General features: G+C 42.4%; 1 protein-coding gene across 1 annotated transcript in view; it reads right to left on the bottom strand.

Moving 5' to 3' along the window:
* Window positions 1–726: 726 nt before the first annotated feature.
* Window positions 727–16,352, bottom strand: part of LOC110981399 (xanthine dehydrogenase/oxidase-like) — a 28,212-nt gene continuing 12,586 nt past the window's right edge. Inside the window, exons 16-32 of the mRNA XM_087143124.1 lie at window positions 16,127–16,244; window positions 14,825–14,876; window positions 14,292–14,421; window positions 12,427–12,546; window positions 11,745–11,963; window positions 11,081–11,214; window positions 8,675–8,849; window positions 7,941–8,132; window positions 7,536–7,681; window positions 6,661–6,742; window positions 5,976–6,200; window positions 5,444–5,518; window positions 4,998–5,050; window positions 4,592–4,772; window positions 4,026–4,214; window positions 2,769–2,936; window positions 727–1,426 (exon numbers count right to left, since the gene is read on the bottom strand). Of these exons, the coding sequence (XP_086999250.1) occupies window positions 1,376–1,426; window positions 2,769–2,936; window positions 4,026–4,214; window positions 4,592–4,772; window positions 4,998–5,050; window positions 5,444–5,518; window positions 5,976–6,200; window positions 6,661–6,742; window positions 7,536–7,681; window positions 7,941–8,132; window positions 8,675–8,849; window positions 11,081–11,214; window positions 11,745–11,963; window positions 12,427–12,546; window positions 14,292–14,421; window positions 14,825–14,876; window positions 16,127–16,244 (2,310 nt within the window). The 3' untranslated portion in view covers window positions 727–1,375. The remainder of the gene's footprint in view (window positions 1,427–2,768; window positions 2,937–4,025; window positions 4,215–4,591; window positions 4,773–4,997; window positions 5,051–5,443; window positions 5,519–5,975; window positions 6,201–6,660; window positions 6,743–7,535; window positions 7,682–7,940; window positions 8,133–8,674; window positions 8,850–11,080; window positions 11,215–11,744; window positions 11,964–12,426; window positions 12,547–14,291; window positions 14,422–14,824; window positions 14,877–16,126; window positions 16,245–16,352) is intronic.

Here is a 16,352-nt window from a genome sequence, read left to right on the forward strand (position 1 = left end):
TATTTTTTTTATATCCAAAAGGGGCCAAAATCTTAACTAGCCCCAGGGTTAGGACATCGGTGGAGGCAGAAACCGCATGTTCATGTATATGAGCCAGTGACGTCAAAAACGTGCGCGCTATGGGTGTCCACATAAAAAGTATACCAAGATAAAAATTACTGTATATGGCAAAACTACTTTACACATGAGAGAAATATATCTCCAGAAATGGTAGAATGTCCTCTTTACAATTTTGTATACAGCTAGTGATGTTATCGACACATATGAGTGAACAAACCAGACCGAGGTGAAGGGTGCTGGAATCGGCAATGTGACAAGTTTGCATATTTGACTAACGAGGTTCAACCGTGCAAGTTTGCAGAATACCAAGTGCCTATGCTTTAAGAACACATTCTTGAAAACAAGGAATGTACCTAAATCAATTTAATCTGCTTTGGTTTCGCTACTTACCTCATAGGTTTAATGTGCTGAGCCCTCCATATGGTCACCATTTCTGTCAATGCACACCTGACATCTTCGTAACTTATTGTTAATCTTGCTATACTTTTGATGTGGACTTCATGCATAATATTGCAGTGTATGGATCGCAGAGGCTGGGCGCAATTCATTACACGCCTGCTGATCTCTTTTCCCAAAGCTAAAACTAACACCCGATCCGACTACTCACCGCTACTTATAAGTAGGGCTTGTGCACCAAATACGACATGCCATGAGCAGGTTGGCATCATAGGATTGTAGCAGGACTGCGTTCGCCACGCTTGTTAGCATGGCATGAAAAGCGCCCCCATTTGTCACACAACAGAGAGCCACTGCTGCGGTGCACAAGCCAAAACTGGTCTAGCTTACAAGTGTGGCGAGCGTAGTCCATGGTACGATCCTATGATACCGACCTACTCACAGCACGGTGCATTGGTGTGCAACCCTACTTATAAGTAGCGGTGGGTAGTCTCCGAGTGAAATCTTTTCAGTCAAGAAATTCTCATCAAGTTTCCACAAAAATTTCGCATCGGGTGATTCCCCGCTCAACCATTCTAATCGAGCATGAAGGTAATTTTCACAGCGTAAAATTGTTTTGGTCCACGAAGTGTCCCCCGCAGTTCCTGGCATTGCGCACTTTAGAAACCAAAGACGTCAGTATGGCATGCATCTTAACTTTTCCTGTATACTGCCCACCTGCCCCCTCCCCGCTAGATACGTCACTGGATAAAATGCAGTGGGGACCAAAAGCCAACTCAACAAAAAAATGGAGTAAAGTAATCACTGATTGAGTTGCAATCAGCAGTGCAGCCATACAGTGCAAAGCAGCAACAAAGGTCATGGCGCATCCTTTTACCAGATCTTAAGTTCATATGCAGGAGGGTGCCGTGAATCCCAGTTACGGACGTACAAAAAACGGCGAGTGGGTTCCTGGATCACTCTGCGGAACCTGTTGGCCAAACAGACAAGAAGTATTTTTTCCATTCCAAAACGCATCAAATGTCGACGTTTATCCAATTAATTTTTCCCATGGTCCCTTCTTCCATGCAGCATGACATCTGTGTGTAGAGTTATAACGGTGGTTTGATATTGAATAAAATGAAAGCTCGGTGCCTCGTGCAACTTCTTTGGAAACTCAACGGGACAAGTTGGGCCTGTTGTTTCACACGGAGCCAGATCGCGATCAGTGATCCAAGAGCTGGTTCGCGCTATCCATTATGTAGGTTCCGGTTTAAGTTAACCACCAATGGATCTGTGATTGTGACTGCAAGGTGATTCGGCGACATTATTTTCCTGTTTGATAAAGTCGCATGATTTATTGGATGTAATCAGGAAATTTCGTTGGTCCTTCGATGATGTGCAAAAAAATGTATTAACAATAATACAAATCTAACTGATGTAAATTGGGTACCGCAGGACATATAAGGCTGCACACAGTGTGACTATGCATGGCTTTATTGATAGAAGGTTACAATCCTTAGCTTTAGCGTAGCCACGGGGCGCCTGGAGGCACGTGCCCCCTCAAATTATCGGTGCACCCCAGGTTCCCCCCGATAAATAAACGGATGAATGGACATTGAACAAGGCTGACGAACTTTGCCCCCCCCAAAAAAAAAAAAAAAAAAAAAAACCACACACACATAAGTGTGTATTTGCCTGCAACTGGGGACCCCCTATTGTTCCTCTTTTGTTTGTACTTTAACTTTTTTAGAAGACCACCAATATGTTTTGTACACAGTTGTCAATCGGGGACCCTCTGTCAATCGGGGACCTTATTGTCCTCTATTGTTCAGGGTCCCCAATTGAATGCAGAAACAAACTCACACACACCACTGAAAGCTGGTGCCCCCCATAAGATGCTGGTTCCCCATATGCCCCAATTGTAAAATCCTAGCTACGCCATTGCTTTAGTGTAATTCTCTTGGGAAAATGAACACATTTATACACTTTTGCAAAGGGGGTAGTGACCTTTTCTCAACTTTATGTGACATCGTTTCAAAGAAGAGGAGTAATACGGCCAGTACAGTGAGAATGCAATGAGGCTATGACCGTTATGGCATGTCAGGGTCATGACATATTAATTTTTTAGTATTCAAGAATAAACGTAATACCCCACAAGAATGTGAGTGGGTCTATTAAATTTTACTCACAGTAACATCTCTGGAGTATCGTGTAGTAAACTGAGCAGCCAAACTTTTCAAAATTTTCTCCACAAAAATATCCGTGACAATGATGTGCTCATTTTGAAACTTCATAAAAATAAATAAGCAAGCTTGTAAGCATTGATATACCTGTTGCGTGAACCTGTCTTGGCAGGCCATGCGGATTCTTTCTGCCGTGGCTGGGCTGTTCAGATGAAAGACGCCGGGTAGCCCAGCATTATCTCTCGCTGATTGGATAGCATCCTTGATTGCAAAAAAGACGGAAGCTGCCAGAAACACAGGAGGTTCTCCTATTCCCTAAGGGAGAGAGATACAATACATAAATAATGTATACAACGGGCACTGACGCTATAAGTCAAAATGTAGGCACTGGTAGGGACAAGAAACAAATACTGACGAGGAGGTTAACAAAGACAACATAGTAACAAGATTTGAGTTCGAACAAAGTTTTATTGGACCCGAAAGAGATGAATAGATCCAAGCCATATGCTAAAACATGAGCGGAATGATGCCTTCTGCAGGCTACAGAAATGGCAAACCATACTTAAATCAACACAGCAATTACCTTTGGAAGAATATAATATGGACAGTAATAAGTGCACTCAAACTCCTAACTGGGCTATTTCTGTAGGTAGCACGACGTATATTTGGACGGAATTGGACAGAATATTGTGATACGTAAGAACAGGTGGTTTCTCTACATCAATTTCATGTGAGAGCAGAATATATGTGCATTAAGCAATCTGTATGCAGAAGTGTCCTATGCGTTACCCCAAAACAATCTGGCCTGAATTAATTAAGCATTTTTGTTTTCACTATGGGCGTCGCAAGGACTTTAATCCAGGATGCTAGGGGGAGCACTCATCAGTTTCGTCGTATTAAACTGTCTTTCCCCCTCCTTTTTCTATTCCTCTTTTTCCTAAAGTGCCCCCTTGCCCACCATGATGGTTTCAGCTGGTTTCAGAAATGAATACAAAGTGAGTTTATCTTTACCGCATGTCCAAGATCCGTAGGTTTCTCTCACCAGTCTTTCCTGTGGTTGAAGTGGGTCGACTTGTAATTCATGAACCCCCCCGACGAAAAATAACACACCCTCGGTATGATGATCCGACCAACGCTGAGCTCCCACCAGCGAGTGTGCATCTCGATCAATGATATAAAACTGTTTTGCTTTATCCATTAGGTGGGGTCTGATATCAGTCAACCGGCGGATCACTGATCACAATCTCTAGGCCCTATCCGTGTGAAACAGGCCTATGATATCCTCAGCCCAAAAGCGAGAGGTTAGCAAAAACTGTCAGGGTGGCTAAAGACACCCTGGTTTAGAAGACTAAATGTCAAAATATATGACAAATGACTGCGACATTAGAGCAAACCCGAACTGACCTTTGACGAGCAAATGGCGAGGGAGTTAGGTGCTCTGGTGAGGAGACTGATATTGAATTCTTTTGGGATGTCACCGACTCCGGGAATCTTGTAGAAACCAGGCCCTTTGGTCAGGAGATGTCCAGTTGGGGTCATTCGGTAGTCTTCCAGGACGAGCCAGCCATAGCCTTGAACGAAGCCACCTTCGATCTGAAAACGAAAGGCCAACAGAAGGTAGAATCAGAGTTAAACTTGTTTTAGGAAGACTTCATTCCATGTACCATTGGAAGTAATATTATAGGTGAGTACAAACACTTTTTGAAAACGTGAGGTATTAATAGCTTTGCCCTCACCCCGACGTATTCATACAAACACCGCACACTCAATTTTTTCGTAAGCTCTCGAACAAATATTGAAAAAAAAAATTACATCTCCCCGACGAAAAGTACACTTTGTAACAAATATGTTGTATAAGATTAAATCTTACAGCCATTTAGCGGAAGCGATTTTTAGCTTTTACTATTCTTTGAGATGAGAACGACATCATCCCAAAATCTGGCGAGTATTAGTGTACTGTACTTGGGTACCTGACCAACATCAACCGCTGGGTTGATACTGTCCCCCACATCCATAACAATGTCGGTGCGCAGCACTTGGTGATCGCCCGTCAGGCAGTCAATCTCTACCTCAGAGACTGCAACACCGTAAGTGAAATAATTAAACGGTCTGCCTTCTCCAGTCTCCCAGTTGAAGTGCAGGTCTGGAGTTCTAGAGAACGAGGTGAAGTGAAAACTTGAGCACATAGGCCTAAACGCACGGGAGTTTGACATAATCTTTTTATTCAGGAAATACTATTCCACAGACGGTTCCAATCATAAACTACACGCGAAATAACATTGTAAAAGAAACGCACATAAAGGACACCATTTCCTTCTGAACGAACAGCAAATAAGAAAACGGAGAAAAGTTAACTAACAAAGATACATCACTCACTTGTAGAATCCGGTGGAAGACAGACTGACACGCTTCAAGTAAGCTGCATTAATCTATGGAATCACACACACACACATATGCATTTATTGGTAGGCTATGGCAATCAATTTGATTAAGCTGTGATTCTGATTATCGCTTATACACCAGTCGTGCCCCATATTGGAGGGTTCTTGTGACTGCCTCTCTTCTGCTTTGTAAACTTTCAAGGAAACATCTACAAAATGACTGGGTAGCCATCAGTATATGACTGTAGACGAGGAAGAGTGGACACCAAAACAAAGGCTCTACAAATGGCAGCTCAGCAAAAGAGTCTACCAGCTCCTTGAATTGGACGGGCGGATGCTGGAGAAAGTTTTATTGCCAAGTTTGAATCCACCACAATAATTATTCACTTGATGTTGTAAATCTTAATTCAAGTAACAAGGAAATGATGATCTTGAGCCTACCCAGCTCTCCCATGTTCCTTTTGGATTGTTGTGAATGAAAGGCTCCAAGCGATGTAGGATGGTTTCACAAGCTTCCTGATGAGAACAAAAGACAACCCAATTGATGTTGTTTGATTCAGATCTGCCCCATATACAACATGACACAAACCAGTCAATCCCACTGCAGAACACAACGGTTCATACACCGAACTTGTAGGTGTTTCACTCTGGTTTTACGATCTGAAAGTTCTTATTAGTTTCGAGAACAATTTTTGGCCATGTTCCAACTTTGGGGGTTTCAGACCATGGAAACAAAAATTTTCAACGAAATTCCAGAGAAGTAGATGGGAAAAAAATAAGAAGATTTTGGTCCATCCCCTCTTATAGAGTTCTTGAGAGCTCAATCATCAGATCCTATCCTGATTAGTACAGTGTGGCAAATAGAACCCTGTTCCCTTGCTGCCAAAACTTTTGAAAAAAAATCACGCCTGTCACTATGGAAACCAGCTCCCTTCCGTATTTCTGAGCCAAAGCCGACACCATCTCTACCCACCTTAACAGCCATGCCGTTCAGATCTGAACTGGTGCTTCCTGCAGTGGGTGAAGTGTTAGGCACCGTATTGGTACTGGTCTCGCTGATGTGGATCCTCTCCGGGGAGATTCTCAGTGTCCGGCTCGCCACCTGGATCATCTTGGTGTGCAACCCTTGGCCCATCTCGGTCCCTGCATGAGTGACTAGAACCGTACCGTCTGTGTAGACGTGAACCAAAGCTCCGGCCTGAAACGAATAATGCGAACATGAATGAGCCATTTCGGTAATCCAACATAGACGCATGAACAAACTGAAGCAGGTCGAAGGCAGTTGAGAATATCAATACGCGCGTACTGGGTCGTCAGAATGAGTGAGGCTGTATCGTACTGATCTGGTTTGTACTGGTGTGACGTCAGCTGGTTTCCTCTTGAATGACCATGCCTTTTTGAAATTCCGAATTACCTCATTCATGAGGTCTGTTATGCTCATTTTTGGCTGTTGAAAAATAACAAAATTAATAGAAGGTAATATGCAAAATCTATCACAAAATGTAAAAAATAAACTAAAATAAACGGTACAAGTACCAAGTACTGTAGTCCACTGTTATCCTCATCGATATTACAGTTCTTTTGAACTTTGAGATATGGCTTGTAACGACTCTTAGTAACGAGATGCTACTGTGAATCTGTTTTGTGCACAGTTATACCTGATTCATGGGCACGTGTGTGTATGCAATGCCATATTTGGCCGGCGTCATTGCAATTCCTCTCTTCTTCCAACGGCTCTTTCTGCAAAGACACATTGTACAAGAAGACAAGAAGAGAAAAATCAATCAAGACTCCATGCTCGAGCCGTACCTGCTTCTGTAAGGGAAATGTACAAATATTTGCTATGGAAGCAAACTCTTTTAAACATTCCGGAACGCCTATCAAAAATGATTCGTCACGTTGTAAGGTGGTCGTAACGCAATGTACTGCTGAAACTAACACCTGTTCATTTTTCTAAATACATGAGCTCAGTGATTATGTGACTTTGTTTTACTTAATGTAAAGCTTCGACCTGGGTGCTGAGGGTCAGCCTCTTAATCTGGGCTTTAGATGACGGGTGCCCAGTCCCACTCTGGAGTACACCCTCTGATATATCACGCCCTTGAAGTTAGCGTTTCAACTGACTCCACATCGGAAAATGGCCTTAATTCATATGTCTGAGAAGTTTCATGCACTAGTTAAACGTGGTCACAAGATAATCTAGTGAGCGTTAAGGGCCACCGTTTTAAAATCTCTTGCTATGTCCTTACTCAAATGCAGTTTCTCAATAAATACATGTTTATATGTCCATGAAGTTTCACTCCGTAAGATGAAAGACAGCCACAAGTTTTGTGGGCAAAATGAGTAAGCCTCCATTTCTTAAATGCTTGCCACCCTCCACAGAATAGTGCAAGTTTGCTCAACATCTAAAACAGTTTTTGGTCTGTATTGGATAAAACTCTGCTTTTATCTGGTGCCAAACTTCATCACAGAGCACCTGTACTGGCATTACGAAGCCAAATGGGGATTTTCCCGTATTTTGAAAATCCCATACCTGTTAAACTCGTCTACATCTTGTTTGCGTCTGTGAAAGTCGCTCTTTCTTATGCATTCGCTCCAGCATCGATCCAAGTTCCAGTTTTTCAGTTCTTGTCCAAAATAAGTTCGATCTCCTTCTTTGTAGAAGTTCATCTCTCGAATCTGAATGTACCGAAAAACAAGAGCAAGTTAGCAGACAGTTCGTTTGGGAAGATATGGTAAAATGGGGAAAACAATCCTAAACAAGACGTGACGTGAGTTATTTTTTACTATTGTTATTTTAAAACAATCTTAAACAAAAGTGTTCAACCAAGCCCATGTTCAAAGAGACTCTTGTTTAAGATAAAAGTTTAAGTTAGTAAAAAATAACTCATGTCATTTAAATAATTTTTGTTGTTATGTTGACAAAACAAAACCTCACTTGTATTGGGGACAATCCGTACTCAATGGAAATTGTGTGCAAGATGGATTCAATCATCATATTTGCCTCTGGGCCTCCAAAGCCTCGAAAACCCGTGTTGGATGCGATGTTTGTCTTGCACGGATGACCACTTACTCGTACATTTGGAATTTTATAGCAGTTGTCCATGTTGAATAGTGCCTTTTCTATAACCTGAAAAAAATAAAACGACAAAAAGGGTGCCTTTATTTATCTTGATAGAGATTCTCTATACTTCTATAGAGTATGGATAAATGCCTGGTAAAACAAAAGGTCGCTAAAATTATTCTAAAATTCCAAAGACCAGACTTATGATTTATTAAGTAAGATTTGAAACTGCATGGTGGAAGTAGTACATACGGCAGTGATTTGCGGGTACACCATGAGAACATATCTCTCCAAGAAGAGGTAAGGTTCTGAAGACAACCGGTGAGAGTCAAGCCTGAAGACGGCCAGAGCATCCTAGTCGAAACATCGAGTCAACACTCATCGATTCTCTTGGAACTTTACCTCTTCTTGAGGAGATTGATCCCATGGTGTGCCCAGAATCCTTACCATATGTTCTGATTTATTGTTTCCTTGAAATGTTAGTCATTGGTAATGTTTACAATGAACACATTAGAATGTTCTGTTCGCAAAGCATTTAGCGTTATGCTTATAGTTTCTTCATAAAATTGTGTCACAATTATAAGAGTTTAGTCGATCAGGATTATTACAGCGCTGGAGAGGTCCATCGTGTTTCCTCCATTGTTGTACAGGTCGATCTGTAAGGCAGTCAAGCGCCCATTTCTGGTATATCCAGTTTTGTAGCGGCCCAGGAAGGGGTGCCGGATTCCAGTCATGACCATATCTTCGTCACGATCGAGCATTAGTCGCACTGGACGGTTCACTCTGAGGAATTCAAAAGAGCAACGGGTTGTTTGTTGAGTCTATATATATTAGCTTTCTCCATAAATTTTTCGTATCTGTAGAGTACCAAAGTGCAAATAGATGGAGTAGGCCTATCCGGTTCGTAAGTGACTTCGTCAGAGAGACGGACGCGCCACGATTCGCAGGCTCCCACTAGACGATCGCAGAAGTTGCGCGTTAACTTTCGGTTCCATGGTTCCACAGAAACGGCGATCATTGCATGTAAATATGGAAGGGATGCGTAGCACCGTGATCAGAATAACGACAAGAATATAATATCAAATCAGCTTGAGAGCTCTGAAATATGCGATTGCCGAGCTTTCGGTAACTGAGTACCTTCTTCAGGGCAAGCAGATTCAGTTGCTTGCCCTGAAGAAGGTACTCAGTTACCGAAAGCTCGGCAATCACATATTTCAGAGCACTGATGTTATATTTTATTCTCGATCAATGCATGTAACTCTATTTGCAGTGCATGTGCAGTGGGCGTGGTTTAAACTGAAGTGACGTCACACTTACAAACCAGGTAGAGTACCGAAGTGAGTACGGTACGTCACGCGCACAATAAGTGTGTAAAAGGATTAGCGCGAAAACCAGTGCGTGATCCAACAAGTTTGCACTGTACTCTCTGGTTCACAGTGACGTCGCACTTCGGTATTCAATGAGTGCGTTCCACCAAATGGTTGTATTTCAGCGTGCAAGCTTAACATTTTGTCATCCCACGGGATTTTTACAATAAGACATGCCATATTCAAGAGCGATCTTAGAAATATTTCTATAAACCTCAAATTTGGGACTGATATTTTCCATTTCAGGGTATTTCTTTCATACAAAATCCCAAAATTGCAGGCATATTTTAGATAGAGGCGGGCCACTACATTCAGAAATGAGCGCTGAGTTTTACTGCTATTTTGGGGGTAAATTCCTTGAAAGGCGAATGAAAATTTTTTGTGGCTAACCCCCATGAAACGAAAACAAAAAGTCTGGCCATAATCTTTAATTTCCACTGAAAAAAAAACTGGGGCCAACCTCTTCACGAGAGTCAACAGGCGGCGCTATTTCGGTCCGATTTTGCACTGTTTTCCTACACATTTGGTGTAGTGCAACTTTATACGCGCACGTGTGGGTTTACTCGCTGGTTCTCACGTTTTACACACATAACATTAGGGAGGTTTAGATGCACGTGCAACCCAAATGTGAACGCAAACGCGACAATTTTTCTCATTGCGCACAGGTGCGCGTGCGTCAATTGCCTGTTTGAACGTTTAGATCCACGTCCCACACAAAATGTACATCTTCCAATGAACAGTCGAATAAAAGGACAAATGATCAGTAACATCCAGCAAATCTCTCAAAAAGAAGTGCAATCGGTCATCATAAACCAAGCATGAACAAATCCCAGTTGCGTAACCTTTGCACTTTGCAAAAATGTCCATTTCACATCAGCGAATGTTCAACACATAATTTCAATCCTTCTGAAGAAATTGCAGTTTTTCACGTTTTGATCCAACGTGAACTTTCCATGTTTAACGTATTGGACGTCTGTGCAAACAACCCGTACGTGAGAGAAAATAGGCACGTAGCAAGCGATACGCGTTCCCAATGTACGTGCACAGAGCGCAGGCGCCGCGGCAGGCACGTGCACCTGGCGAGCCTGCGCCCAAGCATTACCGTAAACTGCGCAGGCGTATCGCTTGCTCAAAGGGCGCCCATGGTAATTATATCTTTTGGGCAGAGTTATCCATCTTGAACTTTCGGCGCTATACAATATTTGATTAGAACGACTAAACCTTGCCTGCCCGCGCCTTTTATAGCATCGCGAGCCGGCCGCCGCTGTAACTGCGCCTGCGCACGCGCTACATGACCAAGCAGTGACTTCCGTATAACCAATTGCCTTACGCGCAGGGCGGAGCCTATGCGCTACGTTGGCTTAACACACAGGTAAGCACGCCTAACATCTGCCCGTTACTGGCAGAGCGCTATCTTTAACTTCGCACCGCACCTAGTGACTAGCGCCCTCTGTCACGTCACACAAGAAACTAAAAAAAATAATAAAAAGGACTCCTGCCCCTGCAGCTATTACTGCCAGCGCGTGGTACAATATAGTGGTGTGGCTAATAAGTGTATTTTTATTTCTATCAAACATTGCATTTTCAACGTGAACTGCCGTAGTGAATAAATTATAAAGTCTCATTCTATTAATGGTTTGAACTTACTTGTTGGCTGCCACAGCACACATGGCGGCAAGCAATCCAGATCGTGACGCTTTCCCGCCAAACGCCCCACCAATTCGCTTCACTCGCGACACCACTTTGTTGTTTGGCACTCCTAAGGCCATAGCAACCATTTTCTGCAGTAACAAAAGATTGTAGATCCTTGCGATGATGCGAGAACAAAATCAATACTATTATGGGAGGTTCTATTTCTCCAAGGGGTAGCAAGGCACTAACCCAAAACAAACTTTTCAGTCTCCACCCCAGCAGCGTATCCAGCTTTTGGTGTTGAGGGGGTGGAGGCTAATGCAAAAGCGAATGCAACTTCTGGCTTATTCAACATGATTTGGGGGACATGAGAAGCTTTACTCCAAAATCTGTCTGGGGCAACCCGCCCCCCCCGCCGCCCTCCCCCGTCCCCGCTACATACCCACTCTTCCATTCCTTCGCCAAGACCATAAATATTGCAGCATGTTCCATCTGGCTTGAAGTTTGAAGCAATGTGATATTGCACTGGCCTTTCCAGAGGAAAATCCCGGATTTCCTTACAGAGAGAGGGGTGGGGGTCGAAATTTTTTCTTGGCCCAGCTTGTGATAGTATATTGGTCGCCGTTTTAAAATGTCCATATATTACCCCCCCCCTTTAGCTGTACAGTGGTATACCCACCTGTGTGAGCGTTGGCCACTGAGAGGAAGATATAACTTCAACCTCTCCCCCTTCTCCAGGGATGACCAAAGTGGACAGGGTCTCCAAATAGAAGTGGTCCTGTCCACCAATCTTCATTTCTCCCTCTAAAATGCATTCAGACATCACGAGAGCTTCCTCCACGTTGCCCTTCTTGATGGCGAGATTGCAAGGAAAGAAGGAGCCTCGTTCAATAGCATCCTGCAGGGATAAACAAGGTCGTATCAACCCCAATCAGGATGAAACCCCTCGCGACACATCGAAACGTGACAGACACACTTTCTAGCTTGATCTAGTCTAATGGCTGGCAGATATTCCGGCAGAGATGGCCAAATGAAATGTCAAAGTCAATGGCAACTGTTCTCCCAATTCTGCTCCAACCTGTCGGGTATTGGAATCATGGTCACAGCAAGAGCCGTGTTGTTTTTTCCAGTTTGTCACACGACAGTTATTTTGCCGCTTTGTGAAGGTTCACATCGTAAATGAAGAAGCTAACTGTGTGTTCTCGGGACACACTATCCAAATTCCACAAATCGTCAACAATCCGTGAAAACAATAAAAGGATAACAAATCGAGGTTTTGACAGAAAAAATGAGTTGTTTTATACATGAACACAGTCAATGTTACTTTTCTCACAAAGCATGAGGTTCACAAACACGCTCACCTCTATAGTAATGATGGCGGGAAGTTCGTCATACCGTACCTCCACGAGACGAGCAGCTCGCTGAGCAATGTCCTTGTTGTCTGCAACAACGACGCCAATAACTTGCCCGACACACGTCACCTACACCGCATTCAGAAAATGGTTAAAGCGGGAAAAAGATTGTTGACAACTCTTTTGTGTAAGCACTCTTGTCTTTACACATGTTACAATGGTCATTACAACATATTAATCTACAAAACGCAATGTATATCGATATTTACTTGCGAGGGAATGATATTGTTCAGAATTGAAATGTGAAAATATTTGTAAGAATCTATGCAAACAGAACTATGAAATTTTTACTGTAAGAACAGGACAGCAGGAAAAGAAAAAAGGGGAGAATATAGCTTTTTTTCGACAAAAAACATAAAACGGGAAATCACTACAAAAATAACCATGCACAATGTTAATGAACCCCTCACACCAGCCCTGGTGAGGGCCTTGTACTGCATAACTGTATGCACGTACATATGGGGCAAGGCTTTCCAAACTCATATCTGTTTGTATTTGAAAGCTTTTAGGCTAGAGGAAAACACTTTTGATACTTGGCACCAACAATCTCCTTTTCAAAAGCAGGTTGATTTGATTTGAAGCGTTGAAATTTCTTGTTAACACGGAAACAAATGAGAAATATTGCAATTCTAGTATGTTGGGGACAGATTTCTAAGTTGAGATTGCAATGGTAAGTAGCCATTTTTGCCAGATTTGGCAATTAGCGAAGTTAGTGCTCAGGTGCACCAACTAAATGAGCAGCTGAAACAAATCAGGAATGCGGGAGAAATATTCGGAGTTCTAAGCAATGAGCTGATTCAACCTTTGCAACTACTGTATACGTTATACGAATACGATACTATACGATATGCAACAAAATGTACCAGTAACTGTATTTTATATTTTCAAATCTTTTCTCAAATTTCATGAATAAGATGTATTAACAAGTATGCTCATAATGACATCATACCGTAGTCCTAAGCGTACTATTTCACATAGTCTGTCCCTGTGAACGGCTGGTGAGGTACGTCCAGACTTTCACGAATTTAAGGCCATAGCATTTTTTCAGTTTACCAGATCTTGTTTAATCCGCTCCGAGCTGAAGTGCACCCCCAATCGGCCAAATAATGACAGATGGTTATAAGCGGGTTCTTGCATGCGTTCTGCGTGTACGCACCATGCATGCCGCAATCCGTGACTTCGTCACAAAGGCAGACGTGCCACGATTTGCAGGCTTCCATCGGACGATCGCTGAAGTTGCTCATCATTAAACTACCGGTTCCATGGTTCCACGTAAACGGCAATCAATGCATGTAACCATATGTGCAGTGCACGTGTGCAGTAGGCGTGGTTTAAACTGATGTGACGTCTCTTTTACGAACCGGATAAACTAGTTACTCGTACTCAGAGTGTCCCGTATCAAAAGCACATATACTTGCATGCGTCATGGCGCGCACATATGCAGTGAGTACCCAAAAAATACGCCCTCTTTTGATCCGCTCGGGGCGGGTTATTTAATCTTCGAAAAAACACCTTGGGCCTATGTGTGCACTCATCTGGGAACTCCGAGGTTACAGTCTCCGGGTCAATTCAGTCAGGCTCAGAATATTGATGGTTTCATATAAACGGTAGTTATGAGGCTTACCTTCTCAGGTACGCCACATTAAAATTTTAAAAAAAGTTTGATGGCAATTTAACTTTCACTCCGATTCAACGCATATTATAGTTGAATCACCATTGAGAGTTGAATAAGAGAGTTGGCTAAAGTTGATCTTTCATAGCTGGAGAGATATGAGCGGAATTTTAACTCCCTAAGACATTCTAATAAGTCATACCTCCTTTTCAGCGAAAAGTAGGTCATCTTGGATCGGCGTTGCACCTAATTCGTTGCTCCCTGGGACATCACCGACGTCCACAAAAGCATGAACGCCATCCACTGTTAAAGCTGCACTTGTATCCACAGATCTATGTCATTTTGGTCACATTAAAAATATCCTTGATTTCATAAAATTTAGGTTCCACATACGTGAAGAGGGTTGAAAGCATTTCAAAAAAGCATCAGGTCGAAAAAGCAGTTACAAACATTGCTCCCTGATAAAATTATGGATGCATGTTTATTTCAAATACGCCGCACCTGGAGATAAAAGATTACAATATAAAATTACAAGGAAATTGGAAAGCATCGTTACGTATAGAAAAAGGTTTGTTCTTTCAACATCCCACAGCTGCATTAATCAGTTAAAAAAAATTAAAGTCAATACCCCAGGCTTAATTGTCAGAGAAGTTTTGTGTCAAAATTCATGTTTGCTCAATGTGATGTATATTCTGAGGTTTGAGGTTAATACAAAGGAACCTGAAGAGAACTTACAGGATGTTGGCATGAGCTTTCTTGCTTAAGACCAAGCCAAGGTAGAGTTCACCTGGGGAATAACGGGGTTAAGTCGGATTTTTGAGTTAGTTCAAGAACCCACCAGAGGCGTAAAGCGTTTGGTCTTACACAGCGCCAGAGGTGATGACTGTAGACAATAGATGATATAAAGCTAGAGGGGTCAGGCCTATTCTTGTGCGCTACGACAAGTTTCCCAACAACAACAACAACAACAACAACAACAACAACAAAACAACAACAACAACAACAACAACAACAACAACAACAACAACAACAACAACAACAACAACAACAACAACAACAACAACAACAACAACAACAACAACAACAACAACAACAACAACAACAACAACAACAACAACAACAACTACAACAACAACAGCAACAACAGCAGCAGCAACGGCAACAACAACAACCACGCCCTCTTTTGTTCCGCTCGGAGCGGATACGCTTCCATGTAACGCGCACGAGATCACGCAGTGCGGTCCTCAGTCCTCAACGCACATGAATTTTTTTATTTCACTGACGTTGTCGGACCTCAGAGAGCGAATGAAAATATTATTTTGACTACTTGATTTGAGTAATACTGGGCTGCAAAAGTAATTCGGGGCTGTGGGAATTTTAATCCCTGCCACTATTTTGTAAAATCACGTTTCACAAATAGAGCCCATACTCCATTCTTGACAAAAATAATTATAACTGATATATTTATCACGCTGACACCCTTCCCTCCATCGGTTCATACATTTATGAATACTAGCGTAACTGAGAGAAGGGGCATGGATTCCCCCCCCCCTTTGCCCCAGGTACCTGGTTTTGAGAGGCAGGAACATTGCATTGGTCAGCACTGTGCTCTGTTTTGCTAATGATTTAAGCTTTTGGTTGCGCCATGATTGATATACCTCTATGGACCAATTAAGATTTTTTTCGACCGCCATGATGGCGTCTAATTCTGGTTGTCGAATTACACTATAATAGAGATAATTTCATTTCAATTTCAAGTGTATTGGAAGATTGGACATAATTTTTGTTCGGTAATATGATACATCCTCTTATTGCTTTTTGAGCGTTTGACTTTGTTGATTATAGAGAAAATTAAGACGTAATGACTAGGCCTGCAATAAATAAACATGTAAAGTATGCTTTTTTATTCACCATTCACGGAAATGTAAATGAAAATGTACAGTGATGCACCCAAGAGTGTTACATCGACATTAATTTATTACCTAAACCTTCATGCCCTTGTAATAATGAAGACAGAAGTGTTACAAATGTACCAACCTTTAATAGTGGGAAGATCGTCCACATACAAAGCCTCTCCCGTGGCCTGTTTTAGGGCGGACTGATGGGTCAAAGGTCGACCCACTGCATCAGACTCGGGCTGACCAGGTGGTACCTCCTGTGATATTGAAATTTTGAAGATCAGTTCTCTTGCGTGGGGGAACCTCTTTTTTTTTTTAATTCGGAATGATGAAGACTGATGTTGAGTAAAAGCTTTCGCAAATTC

This window comes from Acanthaster planci, linkage group LG01, assembly GCF_054643075.1.
Source record: "Acanthaster planci isolate LZ-2023a linkage group LG01, COTS_SCS, whole genome shotgun sequence".
NCBI classification, from domain to species: Eukaryota; Metazoa; Echinodermata; class Asteroidea; order Valvatida; family Acanthasteridae; genus Acanthaster; species Acanthaster planci.